Source organism: Spermophilus citellus, assembly GCF_964194105.1.
Source record: "Spermophilus citellus genome assembly, chromosome: 9".
NCBI lineage: Eukaryota > Metazoa > Chordata > Mammalia > Rodentia > Sciuridae > Spermophilus > Spermophilus citellus.
In genome coordinates, this window is record NC_138191.1 from 126,566,935 (window position 1) to 126,584,743 (window position 17,809).

The 17,809-nt window shown below is 60.5% G+C and overlaps 1 protein-coding gene across 2 annotated transcripts in view; it reads left to right on the plus strand.

The window, feature by feature from the left end:
* The first annotated feature begins 715 nt into the window (after positions 1 to 715).
* The window catches only part of ALDH4A1 (aldehyde dehydrogenase 4 family member A1), a 28,743-nt gene continuing 11,649 nt past the window's right edge, over positions 716 to 17,809 (plus strand). Inside the window, exons 1-10 of one of the 2 annotated variants that reach the window (XM_081305719.1) lie at positions 768 to 855; positions 2,504 to 2,563; positions 9,875 to 9,968; positions 10,450 to 10,542; positions 11,301 to 11,348; positions 12,080 to 12,235; positions 13,884 to 14,033; positions 14,101 to 14,175; positions 15,180 to 15,367; positions 17,598 to 17,671. In XM_081305719.1, the coding sequence (XP_081161845.1) occupies positions 794 to 855; positions 2,504 to 2,563; positions 9,875 to 9,968; positions 10,450 to 10,542; positions 11,301 to 11,348; positions 12,080 to 12,235; positions 13,884 to 14,033; positions 14,101 to 14,175; positions 15,180 to 15,367; positions 17,598 to 17,671 (1,000 nt within the window). In that variant the 5' untranslated portion in view covers positions 768 to 793. Of the gene's footprint in view, positions 856 to 2,503; positions 2,564 to 9,874; positions 9,969 to 10,449; positions 10,543 to 11,300; positions 11,349 to 12,079; positions 12,236 to 13,883; positions 14,034 to 14,100; positions 14,176 to 15,179; positions 15,368 to 17,597; positions 17,672 to 17,809 lie in introns of both variants that reach the window. The other variant, XM_081305720.1, reaches the window with a different exon arrangement.

Sequence of the window (17,809 nt, forward strand, 5' to 3'; positions counted from 1 at the left end):
GGGCGTAGGAACAACTGGTTTTGCTGCCAGCGGCTAAGCACAGACCCGCTAGGTTTTATCTCCTGTCGATCACTAACTGCAAGGAAGCAGGGACTGGGTAACCAGCTGGCCCCGCGCCAGGCCAGACCGGGAGGAGGCGGCGGCTGGGCCCGCAGCCAGGAAGCTGGAGGGAGGAGGTTCATCCCAGGGCCTGCAGTCCGGGGTAGCGGAGGGGAGCTGCCTGCAGTGTGGCCCTCCGGGGTCGATGAGCCTGGCAGCGGGGTTGCAGCCCTCCACCCGCCCAGGACATCGTAGGAGAGGCTAGCAGACCCTGGGGCACCTGTCGCGCGGGTCTGAGGGTGGGGCGCAGCAGGTCCGTCGGCCCTCAGCACGTGCCCCAACCCCGCTCTCTCATTGGCTCCCGCTGCCCCTCTCTCCCAGGCCCAAGAAGGCTGCGACGGGACCGCCCTGCTGATTGGCCCGGGGGCTTCCAAGTGTTGTTCTGATTGGTCGCTGCGGCTCACGCCCTCTCCGCCCACTGGGCCATACCATATGAAGAGGAGGAACAAACCTCTATGTTTCAGGACTTCTCTTTCAGATTCCCTGTCCCGCGTTACAGAATGGCCTCGATCACGCAGCACAGACAGATTTTATTAGCGGAAGGTAGATCCACCTGGTGGGATCCCGAGCTCGGGCGGAGGACGGTCGGCGCGGGCGGGGCGCCCCCTCCCGCCGAGCTGGTGCGCTCCGGGCGGGGCCGCGCAGTCAGGCCGCCAGGGCTGCCCGTCCCGCGACCAGTCCGCCGCCTGCCGAGATGCTGTCACCGCTGTCTGTACTCCGTCGCGCCCTGCTGGCCCGCCCCTGGAGGGCGGCCGGGTGAGTGAGCACCCGTCCCGGCCGGCCCGGCACGGCGCCTGCTGCCCGGGGTTCCCAAGGTCGCTGGGCGGCTCCTCCGCGCGGGACGCCCACCTTGTGGGACCCTCCAAGTACCCAGCGGGGTACCCAGGGCTGCTTTCTGCCCGAGCTCGCCCCCTCCCGCACCTAGTCCTTCTCCCCACAGGATCCCTCAGTCCCCTCCCCGTCGTTCTCAGTGGTCACCTTCCTTTAGCTAAGGGATCCCCTTCCCGACACCTGCACCCGGTGGGGGTGCTCGGTGCAGGCGTCGCAGGCTCAGAGAGTGGCCTGCTTCACTCATTCTCCTCCACGTGCTAGATATTCAAATTCTCTGGCTTCCCTGCAGGGACCACTTCTATTTTTAGCACACCACGCCCCTCTCCTCCCCACCCTAATCTCACATTCCGGACCCCCTCTGGTCTTCCGGGAGTCCTCTCCACCGGGATTTCCACCTCTCCTTCTCTCTTCCTCCTACTTTTTCAAGTTAATTGTTAGAAAAGACGGACTCCTTTTCCCTGGTAGGTGGAATGATATTTACGCAGCGCTAGGCATTTGGCGTGTGTCCTACTGTGTTAGGATTAAATGATTTAATACACGTAAAGTGCCCTGAACAGTGCGGGGCGCGGTCGTCATTATCACTTTTATTTAAACTTCTCACTGCCTTGAGGCATAGGCATTATTATTCCAGAAAATGAAGAAACAGAGGAGCTGTTCCAGGGTGGAGTGCCTCTAAATCCAGATTTGCAAACCTGGGCACTGTGGAGCTGGGTTCCTGGACCATAGGTGCTCAGTGACAAATGGTCTAAGAACCCTTCCTGCCCTAAGCTGGGGGACGGAGGAAGCTGGGACATCCACTGCCCCAGAGGGGCTCATAGGATTCTGGTGGGGCTGAGGTATGAACTGTGTCCCCTCTGCCTCGCTTTTGAGTTTGGTTTGCCTGGCCCCTAGGGCAGTAGCTGGCCATGCCCCCCCCCCCCCACCCCAAGTTCAGCTCTTTCTGAGTTAATCAGTGTCTCTCTCCCTGCCCCCATGGCATAAGTTAGTTTTAATTTCTCTGTGTGTTCTCACAGGGAGGGGATAGGGAAGGACACAGAAGAGGACATGGGACACAGAGGCTTCTCTTCCAAACTAAGATGGGCCAGCCCCACTTGCCAGAGCCTGGGCATGGTCCCATCTGCAGCCTCTCTGCACTCTGAGACCACCCCTCTCAGAACCCAAATGGAAGCCCCAGATAGGTAGGGCCATGCAACAGATGCATGTGCTGAGTCCTGGGCAGATGCTCAGCGTACTGCAGGCAGAGATAGCGGCATTTATGGTGAGTGGGCCTGATGGGTTTTCAGCTCAATGAGGGGGAGAGGTGTAGACATAAAGCCCTCTAGTGGCAACCAGTCTGCATTCTAAAGAAAAGCCCATAGTACTATTTGCCAAGCCATGGAGTCCCACAGGCCTAGCGCTGCGCTATCCCCGTCTTACAGATGGGGAGTCGGACCAGTGAGGCAGATATAGGACCAGAGTCACAGTTGACCTTACTTCACGTTCATGCTCTTAATTACGAGGCCCCTGGAGGTGAGAGGAGAGAGAGTATTTTGCAACAGATTACACAGGCTCAGGCCACTTCTCTGCCCCACAGCTGTCCTGGCTGGATGCCAGAGAGGGTTTCTCAACCCTGCACCATGAACACTGGAGCCAGGTAATGTCATGGGGACCGCTTTGAGCCCATGGGGTGCCAGGAGCACCCCTAGTCATGACAGTGTCTCTAGATGTTGCAGTTTATCACCTGGGGAGCATAATGGCCCTGGGTTGCCTAGCTCAAGGACAGCTTTGGTGTTTGATCATTATGTGACACATACACAGGAGACACCTGTGGTGGGCTGTGTCTGCCTTGATAGAGAAACAATTCTAGGACATTTTTAGTGATAGCTCTCAGTGTCCTAGAAGTTAGACTCTAGTACTAAGAAAATCTGCATTTTGGGGGCTGAGGCTGTAGCTCAGTGGTAAAGTGCTTGCCTCGTATGAGTGAGGCACTGGGTTCAATCCTCAGCACCACATAAATATAAATAAAGGTCCTGTGTGTTCCTCTACAACTAAATAAACATTAAAAAGAAGAAAAAGAAAATCTACTTTTGAGGAATCAGCAATGTTTCCCTTGCTGACTTGAATGCTAGGAATTTCAGCATTTTTTTTTTTGACACTTGTTAGTTTGTTTTCTTTTTTTATTCAGTTAGTATGTGTGTATTATAAAAAGTACAAATAGTGCAAAAAAGAATACAAAAATCACATGTAACCTCAACACCCAGGGTAGGTACCATTATCATCTTAATGACAGTCCTTTTTACTTTCCATGGATGCATATAGTAAAAACCATAAAAGTGGACTCATGTGCGAGGACAGGCTGATCATCCCAAATCTGAAAATGAGAAATGTCCCCAAATCTGACTCTCTGCGCTCTGATGTGACGCCATAAGAGGAAAATTCCTCACCTGACCTCGTGAGACAGGCCATAGTCAAAATGCAGGGGCACTAAAAATATTGTATAAAGTCATCTTCTGGCTGTGTGTATGAAGTGTATGTGAAACATAAATGAATTTTGTATTTAGACTTGGATCCCAGGCCCAAGATATCTCATAAGTATATGCAAATATTAAAAAATCTGAAACCATCTGAAATTTCTGGTCCTAAGAATTTTAGGTAAGGGAATCTTCAGCCTGTATCTTTTATTTTTATTTTTTTTTCTTGAATGTTGGGGATTGGACTCAGGGCCTGGTGTGTGAAGTGCTGTACCACCAGGTCACATCACCACCTATACATTTCGTACCTTCTTTTCCTTTTTCCCTCGGCACAGACTTGTCCTCCCTACTGTATGTCCCTGGGACTCCAGAGCTGGGTGTGGTACCTGCTAAGCCCTGGACAGACCAGGTGAATCGGGTCGTCAGTGAGCCCTTTTGTCCACATTTATTACAGAACAGTTTTGAGATATCACTATGAACATGTGGCCTTTGAGGATGGACTCAGGGATGTGGCTAGTGACAGTAGCTAGCATGTGCCTTTCACGAGGATGATTTTACTCAGCTCCTGGCAGCTTACAATGTAGCGGTTACATCCCCGTTTCACAGATGGCTGATGGGAATGCAGGAAAGCTTGCCCAAGGCCTCAAGCTGGCTGGCACTAGGCCTCCCAGGCTGGCCTCCGTTCTCCATGGACCCTGACTTCTGCCCTTTTCTCACTGGTGTCAGTAAATAAAAGACCTGGCCAGGAATGTTGTCCGCTTACAATAGGTGCCAGCTGCATCCCTTGCCTGGAGATGATTCCTGCAGTCTGCTGGGGGGTTTGGGATTGCACCTGCCCATCACCCCTGGGCCCTGCAGGTGTCTGGGGGGGGGGGGCACGTGGGATCCCTTGACACCCATCTACCTACTTGATTTTCATAATTTCAGAACCACCCAGTGTGTGCCCAGCTTGCTGCCTCCCGCATGGGCACAGGCTGCCTGGGCTGGCGGTTGCCCCCTGCATTCCCTGGGCGTGCTCTGCTCTCAGACCCCCCCCCCCAAGGCAGTGGCCAGCGCACTCAGGGCTCCTGGCCTGGAGGGCACTCTGCTGACCACATGAACAGATGCAGTTTTCATGGCCTCAGCAAGGTGGCTGTCCTCTGGCCTTTCTGTGTCCTCTTCTGTGAAATGGGGACAATCCTATAACAGCCGTGGAGCAGGTGATTGCACGGATTAGTGCTGGTGCGAGCCTGGTACCTGGCATGTGTTCTGTGAGTATTCAAGTGCAGAGTGAGGAAGCTGCAGCCGCCATACTGCTTCTGAAGTCGTTCAAGCCCCCACTGAGCAGCTGGCACTGGCCGCCCTGGGGGCACTCTGCCAAGAACACCCAGGAGGTGCTGGACAGTGGCTATTGGCATGGCTCGGATCCTGGCCACACCTCTTAAAAGCTGTGTGGCCCTGGGCAGGCTACTTGATCTTGCTGAGCTGCCTCGTGTTATCATGTGCAAAATTGGGAAAATCAGCAGCCACCTTCCAGGGTCATCTCTAGAGTGAATGAGTTCACAGGTGGAAGGCACTCTGGAGGGTGCCCGGCACCCAGAAAATTTGGCAAATGTTGCTCTGATTATCATCCCCTCCCACCAGTGGGGTGGGTGCCCTGGGTGACCGGGCAGCCCTGACCAGGAGTACCTGGGGTGGCTCAGGGCAAGGGCCTGGCACTCAGGTGTCCCCAGCCCCCTTTATTCTCACTACTGTGGATGCAAACTCCTGATTGTCCCCAGGCTAGGGGAAGACACCTGCCTTCCTGGGGCCTCCAGAGCCCTGAGCCCTTTCCTTCCCTGGCAGAGGTGACAAATACAACAGAAAGACCCCTGGCTGAGCAGCAGTGCCACTGGGCAGCTGAGTGGCCTCGGGCAAGCCTCTACCCATCTTGGGGTGGCCTCTTCCACAATAGGAGGTCCTCTAGCCACACCGAATGGCCAAGGGACTGACCACAGGCCTCTGAGATGTACGGGGTGGGGGGGGCTCTAACCATGGACTGTGTCCAGAGGAAGGAAGACCTGGAGCTGTCATTTGCTAGCCGGGACCGTGACCGTGACTGTGAGCCATGAATGAGTCCTGTAGTCTCTGAACCTCGGTTTACGCCTGGTCTGGGCCTGGCGCCCGCCCCCCCTCCGGGCCCCTAATTGCAGTGATAAGGAGGATTTGCCTTATCGGGCCCCAGATAACAGTGGGTCCAGCGGGACTGAATGAGGAAGAGCCAGCTTCCTTCCCATTTCTCTCCTCTTGGCCTTGGCCACCCTGTCCCCGCCCACGGGGGGCGGGGGGGGGGACTTGTGTCCACCCCAGGTGTTATGTTAGCGGAAGAGCACTGGCCTGGGAGTGCTGTCCTGGGGGCCCAGGGCTCAGGTTCATTGCTCTCGCAGTTTCTCTCAGTTTCACTGGGCAGAGTGTGGGGCTTGGAGTGCCCAGTGGTGGACAGGATGGACCCGGCCACTGCGTGACCCTGTGGCCTGGAGGGAGCACAGATGGTCCAGCCCTGTGATAAGTGTTGTCCCTGGTGCTTCAGGAAAAATGCAGGGCCGCGAAATGATCCGACAGGTGCCCCACTGGGGCCATGCAGCCGGCACGGCAGGGACATCCCACTTAAGGAGGCCGAGAAGGCCAGGGTGACTGGACTGACTGCAGAGGGCCAGCGGGCGCTCGGCCCAGGCCTTTAAGGTGCTGACCTTTTATTTTAGAAGAAGGGAGAGGCCCCGAGGGGCTGTGAGCGGAGCGTGTGCCTGCCCCCCACTTCCCTCCCTCCATCAGACTGTCACCTTTAAATAGCGCCACACGATGACATTTGGCTGACCGTAGGCACATGTGCCATGGTGGTCACCGGAGATGATAATGGAGGTGGAGGATTCCTGTCATCTGGTGAGGTGGTGGCTGCGGGAGCTCGCAGGGCTGTGCATCCCGTGTGGGTGCGGCTGGGCAGAGACCTGTGACCTGAACCAGACACTGCTACTGAGCTGTGCTTTTGTTCTGGAACATTCTATATATTTGAAAAAGAGCTGATTGTAAAGTGGGCACCGTGTCACCTGCAGCAGCCTCTCACCGCTCAGGTTCACAGTGTCACTTCATTGCAAGAGGCCAAGGCCAGGTGCGCAGGGCATGCTCTGTGACATTGCACAACACGTAGCCCCGTTGTTAAGCGAGGAGGGCCTGCGTGGCTTTGGTTGTGTCTGGAGTGGCCACTGCATTGGCCCAGGTGGGAGCCGATGGCGCCTTGGGCTGGTGGGTGCCCAGGTGACTGGGGGCCGAGGCCCTCCCCTGCTCCTCCTCCGGGGCTTTCTCAGGTGGCGTCTGCTCGGGCACAGCTCTGGCCACAGGAAGGGTGACGTGGGCTCAGACCCTGGCGCCTGCAGAGGGTGGGGAGGGGCCCTGGCTGTGGGGTCCCTGGGTGAGCAGAAGCGGGTGCCCCAGGTGATTAGGGGAACCTGAGTCAGGCTCAGACCCTGCCCCGCGCCTCCTCCCCGCAGCTCGGGAGCATGAGCTGTCCTGAGAAAGGTGCAGGTCCGTCCTGCGGCTGGCTGTCCCTGGGGCTCGGGCTGTGGGCCTGAGTGACGGGGAGCTGACGGTGCCCTGCTCCAGTGCCCTCCATGGTGTGGCACGGCTGGGTAAGTGAGCGAGTGAGGGGTGTGGACCTGCCCAGAAGGCCCCTGTAGATCCTCGTAGAGGCCCGCCCCCACCTCACCCAGGCCCACGAAGGTGCTCCTGTTAAGTCAGGAGCGGCCCAGGAGCCAAGAGCAAGAGTCTGCCGCCAATCCCTGGTTCTTCCTGGCTGCAGTTGACTGGGCTGAACTTTGAACTGGTCTCGGTTGCCCGAGCCACACTCTGGCTGATGGACAGCTGGGCCAGGGCCTGGAGACTTTCTAGGCACAGAGAAAGCCTGTGATCCTGAGGTCATGGTGGGCCTCTGCCCTGTGGCAGGTGGAGGGAGGCAGGATTTCTGTTTCTGGCACTTCCTGGGATGGGCAGGGCAGGGAAGCTGGTGTCCTGTGGTCCTCTGAGTTGTGGTGGACGGTGGTGCTAACCTTACCGCACCCCGCGGTGGAGCACCCAGGCCTGTCCTGGGAATGTGATCCTTGGGAACGTCTGGGGGCCACTTTGCCTTTGAAGGCCTGGCTGGAGCGGAGGGTGAGTGCAGGCAGGGCCCCCCGGGGCTGGCAGCAGTGTGCCTGGGTCTCGAGCAGGTGCTGGTGTTGGCTCCAGGTTTGTGGTTTCCAGAGCCCGGGCTTTCCCACCAGCAGGGAATCCGGGCACCCAGAGGCTGGAGCTGATTCAGTTACTTAGTGTCCCCTGCCGGCCTGGGAAAGAGCCGGTGCTGCCACAGCAGTCCAGTCTGGGTGGGGGGGGGGCTCCAGGGCTCAGCCCAAATCTCAGCCAGAACTTTCCAGATGGCCCAGGGGTTAGACACTGCCCTTTCCTGAGGGGCTGCTGGGGCTTCCTGCTGCCTTTCCACTCTGCCGCTGCACAGTGGTGGAAGGGGGCAGTGTGGATTTCTTTCTTTTTCTTTCCTTCTTTCTTGGTGCCAGGGATTGAACTCGGGGCGCATTTTAACCACTGAGCCCCAGCCCCAGCCCTTTTTTCTATTTTATTAGAGACAGGATCTCTCTGAGTTGCTTAGGGCCCCGCTGTTGCTGAGGCTGGCTTTGAACTCTGGAACCTCCTGCCTCAGCCTCACAGTGTGGCCACCACGCCTGGCTAGCAGTGTAGATTTCTGTGGCTTTGCACTTGTAGCTCACAGTACCATTTCAAAGAGGGACAGTCACTCGCTCAGGGTCACACAGCTTGTGGGAGGGGGCTGGATGGGAGCACGGACCCACTTTCTTCCTTTGGCTGGGGGAAGGGTGGCTCTGGCTATGTGGGGGACAGTTGGGAGAGGAGAAAGGCCTGGTGCTCAGCTGCCCGTCCTGTGTGCCACCTGCCCTTCCTTCAGCCAGAGCTTCCCCCGCCTCCTCGGGGGCACGGACTACCCTCCCGGCCACCCTGGCTGCTGCCGTCCCACCCTCCCCGTTCCTCATTCCGGGCTGCCTTGGGTAATGCTGGTGTTTATTTCCTGACTGTACCTGTCACTGGGGGCCAACGGCTGAGGCCCATCTTGGTCACCGTTGGACCTTCAGGGTCTGGAACGTGTCCAGATTTGGTCGGTGCAGAGCGCATGCACAGCCTGCCAACCAGGTCCTTCCTCGAGGACCCCCAGACTGGGCCTTTAAGGCCCCAGAATCCTTCGCAGGGAGAAAGGAGTCCTCCCGCAGCCTGGCCACCATGTCCTCCTGCTGGGCCTCGTGGGCCCACACAGCACCACCCTGACACAGGCGCTCCGAGGCCTGAAGGATGAGGCGCACGAGCCCACTTCGTCGTTTTCGTCTTGGCACAGACAGAAACCAGGTCACCGTGTCACCCACACATGCTGGGCCCCCCTCTCTTGTTAAATAAGAACTACCACTCTGCCCAGTCACAGAATTACCCCAGCATCCACCCAGAGCCAGCCCCGGCCTCCTGGCCCTCCTCCAGATGCCGCAGCAGAGCCAGGCCCTGCACTGCTGTGTCCCTCCGACTGAGGCGCCCTGGGCAGCCTCCGACCAGCCCGGCTCAGTCCGTGCTTGTGGCTTGGGGCCGGGAGCATGGCACCAGGGGCAGTTGTGCCTGGGTTTGTCTGGCTCGCATCCAGTCCCTCCTCATTTTGGGCTCAAACTAGTCATTTTCCTGTTAGGACTCAGTGACCCTATTTCTGTGAAGGGGCTGCTGGCGAGGCTGTCTGTGCCGCGCTCATCATCCACGTTTACAGAGGAGGACACTGGACCTGGACCAGCAGACCCTAGAGTCCTGCTGCCCCCCGGGGCCCCCAGACATGGTGGTGGTCACAGGTCATCAAGGTTTGGGGCTCCATCAAGGAGTTCTTGGAACCCAGTCCTCTGGAACCAGACAGAGACCCCTAAGCCAGCCCTCCCTGTCACTGTGAACCGGGCTCGGGCCACCTGCCCAGATCCCCAGCCACCTCCTGGGCGTCCTTGCCACCCGAGTGCTCAGCTCCACTCTGGGGAACGCGGCTCTTCCCGTTCTGGGGGTGCTCAGCTCTGGGATGTGCTGCCTGTTCAGCTGCGGGAAAGAAGTCCCTGGGTCTGCGGGGCAGGGTGGCACCTGGGGCTAGAAGGGACAGTCACCTGTGCGTGTGCAGAATCTGTCGACCTGGCTCAGCCACTGGACATTTAAACTTGAGATGACCATGGGGTCTGGACAGAGTGTTCTCACTGAAGAGCCATGGTGGCGTCTCGGAGGAGGAAAGTCACTTGCCTGAGGACACACAGTGGCAGGATGGGGGCTTGTGGGTCTTGGGCCCCAAGGCCGGTTCTTCCCCCATCTTGCCCATGTACCTCAGGCCTCTGGGCTGTCCCAGCACCCCCGGGGCAGGGGCCTGGCCGCGGTGGCCACTGCTGACTGCCTTTCTCCCCCCGCCCTGGGCGCAGGCTGCGGTGGAAGCACAGCCCCTCCCTGAAGGTGGCCAACGAGCCCATCTTGGCGTTCACGCAGGGCAGCCCCGAGCGAGAGGCTCTGCAGAAGGTAACAGGGTGGGCCCCCCAGGGTGCAGGGACGGAGTGGGCAGCCCCAGCGGCCCGAGGTACCACCCTGTGCCCGTGGCCATCGCCACTTTTCCTGCCTCATCCCCCGGAGGCAACCTGGGTCTGGCAAGGGCTGGGTCTGGAGGTGGTGGAGCTGGAGCCGCAGGCGACAGCCAGGGGCCCTTTCGCAGCCTCTTCCGCCAGGTCAGAGGTCGTGTCCAGAAGTCGTACATTAAAGTCATTTTCTAGTCAGTGGCCACAATTTAAAAATGAGGAGCTGTCACATGAATTTCAGATGTGGGTGGGAAGACCTGGCAGCCTGGCTGCACCTTTCTGCAGGGTGACTGCTGCTGTCCCCGAGGGAGCATGTGCTCCCAGGTGACCCCAGTTGGCCCTTCTTGTCTGGCGGACTCCTTATCAGGGCTTTCAGGGGGAGATGGAAGGGCAGCAAGTGCCCATCCATGCCCTGTCCCTCTCGCCAGGCCTTGAAGGACCTGAAGGGCCAGACGGAAGCCATCCCGTGCGTGGTGGGGGACGAGGAGGTGTGGACGTCGGACGTGCAGTACCAGGTGTCGGTAGGTGCAGTGGGTGGGGAGGCTCAGCCCGTCCCTGAGTGTGTCTCCTCTGACAGCTCATGAGCATGGAGCCTGTGGTCTCTGCCATGGACAGGCCACTGTCCCCTCCCCGATTTGAATGCTGTGGACCCCTAAAATGTGCAAAAGCAAAGGGCACCCCTGCTGTGACAGGCAAGGTGGAGGAGGGGTACTGGCACCTTCCCGTTTCCTGGTGGGCCCTCAGGGCTGGAAGCTGAGGGCAAAGCCGGGCCCTGAGCCCACCTGAAACCGGCGTCCGCCTCAGGTGGACCAGGAGGTTTACAGGTGCCTGATCTGGGGGAGTGAGGGGCCGACCCTGAGCTGAACGGGGTGGCACGTTCTGGCTCTGTCCGGGGCAACCACTGGACGGGACTGGAGGGATATTCACCCGTGAGCCTCTGGGTCTTGCTCTATGGTATGAGGTGGCAGCCCAGCACCCACTCCTGGTGGAAAGACCTGGGGAGGGACCTGAGCGTCCCCAAGGCCCGGAGCCAGCAGCTGGCAGAGCGGGATCTCAGCATGTGTCTGTCTGACCACAAAGTCCACGCTTCCCCCGAGAGGCCGTGGCCTGTGGTCCTTGCCTTACTCATCCTGTGGCAGGTGCTTGGCAACCTTGCAGAGGAGGGACGGGGTGGCCGGGCCACTGAAGGCCCCAGGGGGCAGGGAGAGAAGGAGCGGGTCTAAGGCCTTCCCTGGAATGTCCTCCTGGGCAGTGACCACACTCTTCCCTCTTTTTTCAGCCCTTTGACCACAGACACAAGGTAGCCAAGTTCTGCTATGCAGACAAGGTGAGTCCTGGCCACCCTGGGTCAGGGTGGCTGTCCTGGTTGTGCCACCTGTGTGGGCCAGACTCAGTGACTCTCTCTCACCTGGCGTGTGGGTGGAGGCAGCAGGCGCCTAGTGAGGCCCTGGGTGGAGGTTGACAGGGCCAGGAATCCGGAGTGAACTAGAGCCAAGTGAGAGTTGCCTCAGCCCGGGCTGGGACATCCCCAGACATGCCCACTGCAGGGGGGCAGACCTTGGCTTGGGGAGGAATATTCTGGAAGCCTGAGTCAGGGCAGGTGAGACAGATGGAAATTCAGGCACGGAACTGGCATCAGGGGAGCGAGCAGGAAGGGATGGGGCCAGGAGGGGCCAAGAGCTGGGGTCTTGGGGCGTGAGGGTGGTTGGTGTGGGGCAGCAGGCCTGTGCTTCAGGCTGCAGGACCCTCTGGACCAAGACCCACAGGTCCCAAGAACAAGGTGAGGCCTTGCTGGACCATGAGAGGAAGCACCGAGGGACTCAGGCCTGGCCTTGGTGTGCTGGCCCCCCCAGCAGGTCCTTCAGACCCCAGGCTGACAGCAGCGGGCTCTGAGCTGCAGCACCCAGCCAGCCAGGGGACAGGCCCTCCGCAGCTGTGGGGACCAGAGGCCAGGGGAGCCAGGGTCTTCCCTGGTGGAAAGTGGCTTCCCCTCACTCCGCCCTCCCCTGGGGCCCTTCCTGCTGCAGGAGGTGGTCCCCAACCGTCCCCTCTCTTCAGGCCCTGCTCAACAAAGCCATCGAGGCCGCCCTGGCCGCCAGGAAAGAATGGGACCTGAAGCCTGTGGCCGACCGGGCCCAGATCTTCCTGAAGGCCGCAGATATGCTGAGTGGGCCGTGCAGGGCCGAGATCCTGGCTAAGACCATGGTGGGGCAGGTGAGGGGCTGCGGCCCTGGGGCTGGGCTGGGAGGCAGCTGTGGGTGCCGGGCCCTGTGGAGACCCACCAATGACCTCAGGGACAAGACTAGTGGCAGGACAGAGGAACGGAGATTATCAGACTGTTGCAGTCCTGTCCCCTCTGTCCCCCTCCCCCACCACCCCGGGCCAGGCCTGTGGTGCTTTGCCTGGACCTGCAGCCAGACCCTGGTGCCCCTCTACCACCTCCAGGTCACTCCTGGCTTGGGAACCACCAGGATCTCCCCGTCACCGAGAGGAGAGTCCCCAGACCCTACCCCATGTCTAGGGCCCTCTGCCCTCCCAAAGGCTGCCCTGCTCTGGTGCAGACTGTTGGGACTTGGCAGAGCTTCCTGGGACGACATCCCGGGCATCTCTGCCCCTGCCTCGGGCCCTGCTGGCACGAACTCTGGTCAACCTGGCCGTGCCTCCTCCCTGAGGCTTCCTGAACCTTTCAGGCCCCCGAGGGCTCATTCTTGGTTTTTTTTAATTTTTATTTTTCATGTTGAGAGGGTCAGCTCTGCTCTGTTCTCCCAGAGCGTGCTGTCCCTTTGTCAGTCACAGCCGTGCTATGCGGGGGCGCGCCGAGTTCCTACCCCGGCACCCTGTAGTAATGCCGTCTTGGCGCCTCAGCCTTCCTGGGCTGTGCACCGAGTCCTGGGGAAGTGTTAGCTCCTGGTCAGCGGTTCACAGGTGCCATGCACGGGAGCTGCTGGCAGTGGTGTGCTGGGAAAGGAGCCCAGTGAAAGGGTCAGTTCCGTCCCCAGGACCCCAGTCTTAGGGAGCCAGCCCACCCGGTTCCTGAAGGCACATCAGTGGCTGAGCCCAGCCTGCCCTTGGGCCAGGGTGTTTGCCCCGCCTCTCTGCTGTCCCGTGGTGAGAGCGCCCTCTGCTGCACAGAGGTGGGACGGCAGCTCCACATACTGCCCTGAGAGTTAGAGCGACACACAGGTGGGCACACACAGGCACAAGTGGTCACGCTGGCTTCTCTTGTCATCCGGCTTAAGACTCGGGAGCTTCTCGGGAGCACCCTGCACACCTTAGCCCAGCTTCCTTGGCTCCATATCCCTGACAGGCTGGGTACATGCCCGTGACCCTGGGTGACAATCAGGGTCCCATCTGGAAGGACTCATTCTTGCTGCCCAAAGACCATCCCCCAAGGCTCCCACTGGCCATTTGGAAGAATGGCAGTTGCAGGGAGTCAGTTGTGGGTCTAGAGCCCTCAGCGTCCAGCACACGATGTCCCTGCCTGGTCCCCAGCCGTCCCCTCCCCCTTGGCTGGTGTGGGCCTCTCTCTGGAAGGTTCTGGTTCTGGTGTGGTCTGTGCATCATGATCACAGATCCGGGCATCCCTCTGGATCAGAGGTGCTGGGACACTAAGATGTCACGTGCCTGGCCCCAGCAGGGGCCAATGCTGCTGATCCCCATTCAGCCCAGAGGTGTTGGCCACTGGGGGAGGCGGTTCAGGTGTTTGAGAAGCAGGGTCCTTTCCCTCTCTGTCCCCGGGGTCAGGCCTGGTCAGCCCACTGAGGGCTTCCCATCCTGCTGGGACCTGGCCGTGCTTCGTGAGGGAAAAGGGTCAGGGGGAGGAACATCCGTGGCCACTGAGCCCCGGCCGCCCACCTTGCAGGGCAAGACTGTGATCCAGGCGGAGATCGACGCCGCCGCGGAGCTCATCGACTTCTTCCGGTTCAACGCCAAGTTTGCGGTGGAGCTGGAGGGGGAGCAGCCCCTCAGCGTGCCGCCCAGCACCAACAGCGTGGTGTACCGGGGGCTGGAGGTACGGAGGTGGGCCCGCGGGGGCTGCGGGGGCGCCGTGCCAGGGCTCATGGCCCCTTCTTCCCCAGGGCTTTGTGGCGGCCATCTCACCCTTTAACTTCACGGCGATCGGAGGCAACCTGGCGGGGACACCAGCCTTGATGGTGAGGACGGCATCCCTGGTCTTGTCCCTAGTCCCTCAGACAGGCCACCACGACCTCGGTGGCTCTGGCTGTGGGGAGCAGCACAGAGGGAGGTGGCAGCTGGGGTGTGGCTTTGGGGTCCCTGCCTGGCTTGACTCCCAGCTTTGTCCCTGTCTGGGAGCCCCCGGGAGCCCATGGGAGACCCTGGGAGACCCCGGGAGACCCTGAACTTCTCTGGGGCAGTTGTTTCAGCTGTAGGGTGGGAACAACAGGGAGCCCGGGTGACAGCTCTATGGGGTTGGAGCGGGAGGTGCCAGATGCCAGGCAGCTGTGGCCCGGAGCAGGGGACTCTGGCTGTGGTGGTGGTGATGAGCTCACTGAGTGCCCGCCATGTGCTGCCGTTAGACGGCCTCGTTCCCATCGTGCCTCTTGTCAGTGACAAAGCTGAGACAAGACTGAGACTGACGAGGGACCAGCGGGTGGGCTCGGGCTCAGCAGGTCTCAGGGCCCATGGTCGTTGTTGGAGTGGAGACAGATGTCCCCTGTGAGCTCTGGTATGATGGGGAGACATGGCCGACCCCAGGCAGCCCGGGCAGGAGGAGGCCGGTGCTGTCGTAGGGGGCACCAGGCTGGTGACACCTGGGTGTGAACAGGGCCATCCCGTGCTCTGCACACCAGGGCACACACCCAGGCATCCATGTGCCTGTGAGGCCACACGTGCCCTGACCTGGGACACGTGCAGAGGGAGCCCGGAGCACTCGTCTGGCCGTGCCCGGAAATACCGAGAACAGACCTGCCCGGGCCAGTAGGCGCGGTTGCCCGAGGAGGGCGCCCAGGGGTGGGGGCGGCCGGGCTGGACTGGGGCTCCTTGGCAAGGGCTTCCAGAGCGCAGCTGCAGACACCTGGCAGGACATCCTGGCCAGCAGAGGGCCGGGTGGTTCCAGCTGAGGGACAGCCGTGCTGTGGGTGGGAGGGGATCAGGGCTGGCGGCTGTTGGCCTTGGGAGTCATTGCCACCTCCTGCAGGGCAATGTGGTCCTGTGGAAGCCCAGCGACACGGCCATGCTGGCCAGCTATGCTGTCTACCGCGTCCTCCGGGAGGCAGGCCTGCCCCCCAACATTGTCCAGTTTGTGCCAGCCGATGGGCCCACATTTGGGGACACCGTGACGAGCTCAGAGCACCTTTGTGGCATCAACTTCACAGGCAGCGTGCCGTAAGTCCCTGGGTGTTAGGGCACGGTAGCCTCCTCCTTCACAGAGGTCACCCACTTCCTCCCCATATGGCCCCCGTGGGCCCCTGGGCCTCCCTGTGCCTCCTGTTCTTCACCTGTCCAGCAGGAGGGGGTCCCTGCCTTGCCGAGGGTCCGTAAGGATGGAATAGGGAAGGGCCATGGGGGTAGAAGTGCAGCCTACAGTGGTCAGGCCCTCGTGATTCGCACGTTCCCCGTTCCCCGTCACTGGAGGGACCCAGGGAGCAGGAATTGGAGGGGGAAGGCAGGCTTCTTGGAGGAGGCGGCGCCAGGGGGAGGGGGAGGGGAGGCGTTCCCAGAGAGGGAGCAGCACAGAGGAGGCAGGAGCACCCCATGTGCCCTGGGGGTGTCTGGTCCCGAGTGGCTGGAGGGGGTGTTCTGGGGTCACCTGGTAACCCCTGGCTCCCCCCCCCCCCCCCCCCCCCCCCCGTGGCAGGCACCACCTCCACATCCACTCACGAGCGGCTCTGCTCACGCTGAGGCTGGTAACGCGTGAAGGGAGCTCAGGGCCCGCTCAGGCCCCGGGTCACCATCCTACCACTTGGGGGTTTTAGTCCAGAGACTCGAGAGCCTCATGAGTCTGGAGGGGCGTCTAGCCTGCGTGATGAAGGTCACGGGAGCCACCGAGGCTTTAAGCTCTGGAAGCAGCTTAAGTGACTCACTTCCAGACTGAGGTTGCCAGTGCTGGCCCTCAGGTGGGACCAGGCAGGTGGCTCTTTTCTTTACTCCTGTAGTGCTGGCCAGCCCCGAGCAATCAGCACAGTTTCATATCAGAATCCCAACGTTGATTCTCTGAGGACCTGGACACGCTGGTCACCCTGGGCCTTTGTTCCCCACATGGCCTGTTGGCTGGAGGTGGGCAGTACCCGAGGCCCTGGGTCTGCATGTCCCTGGTGTGGCCCAGTGGCTTTCCTGCCTGGCCTCCTGGGCCCCTGCATTTGCACCCTTTATCCAAGGTGACGGCTCTGGTGCTCTGTGGTGTCTGTGGCCAGAAGCTGCAGCCTGGGTAGGGGGACTTGGGCACTTGGGGAGGGGCGATGGCCCCGAGTCAGGGCAGAGATGGCGGTGTGTAGAGGCCTGGCCACGCAGCTGGCGCCTGCCCACTGTGAGGGTGTGAGGAGGGGTAGTGGGCAGGAACCTGCGGCCTCTCGTAGCAGGGACAGTGTTTACCCAGGTGGCCCCAGGAGGCAGGCGGGCCACGTGTTGGTCACTTTGACTTTAAGGAGCCCTCGGGTCATCTGGGCGAAGGTGACTGGGGGCAACCAGATGTCCCCGCCTGCAGCTTGGAGCCCTCCTGGTGTCCCTGGGACACTTCCGTGGCCTCTCACCCTCTCTGCTCGGCCTGGGCTCTGCCACCCCCTTCCACACCCCAGGCCGCTGGGTGCTGGTGGCAAAGTGAGAATTGCTGAGACGTCCCTTTTGCAGAAGTCCCGCTCTGCCCCCGCAGGCCCCCTGGGTCCCGCCTGTTAGCGGGCCTGGCCCCCATTTGCCACGCTCTGCCGAGTAGCCGCTTAAAGGTGGGAAAGTCATAAATTAGTATCAGCTACTGTGTCGCTGGTTCCTGGGTGATTAGCATTTTTATTGTTTTCGGTGCTGAGGTTGGTCACAGCGGGAGCCTGGGGAGGAGGTGAGGGCCTCTGGGCGGCAGCTGGGGGCAGGAGCCTGATTCCTCCCTCAGGACCCTTCTCAGTTTGGCCTTTGGGCCCTGGGCACTGGGCCAGGATGCCCCTCACAGGCACAGCAGTGTGCAGCCAGCCCCCACCAGGTACCTGCAGCATCCAGAGTCTTGACTCGATGTTGAATTAATTACGAGACTGTCCTGCCACGTGGGGCTTGTCCTCTAGTTCTTAGGCAAGGTGAAGAATTTGAGGCTCAGAGGGGTTAAGCAATGAGCCCAAGAGTGCACAGCCTCACGTGTGAGTCAGGCTTGGAACCCAGCGCCTCCTGGTTTCAAAGCCTGGGCCTTCTCTGCACCATCTTGCCACCCAGCCTCCCTTTCCCAGTGGTCACACTTGGCTCCTACCACCCCTGGGACCCCTGCCCACCTCCTGCTGGACTGCAGATCCCCACCACCACCGAGACCCTTGCCCACCTCTTCCCTGGGGAGTTCATTCCCCTTCATCTGCCAGGACCCGCCCCCAGGACCCTCATCCTGAACCAGTGCCCTGACACCCGCCCTGTCCTCTGCTTCCAGCACCTTCAAACACCTGTGGAAACAGGTGGCCCAGAACCTGGACCGGTACCGAACCTTCCCACGCCTGGCTGGAGGTAAGGACCCCTCCCACTCCAACCCTGCAGGGCTGGGGACCTCCCTGCCATCATGAGCGGGAGGAGGAGGTGCTGGCACCAGGGATCAGGTGCTAAGCTGTCCTGGGCCCCGGCACCGTCCAGTGGCGCTGTCTGTGG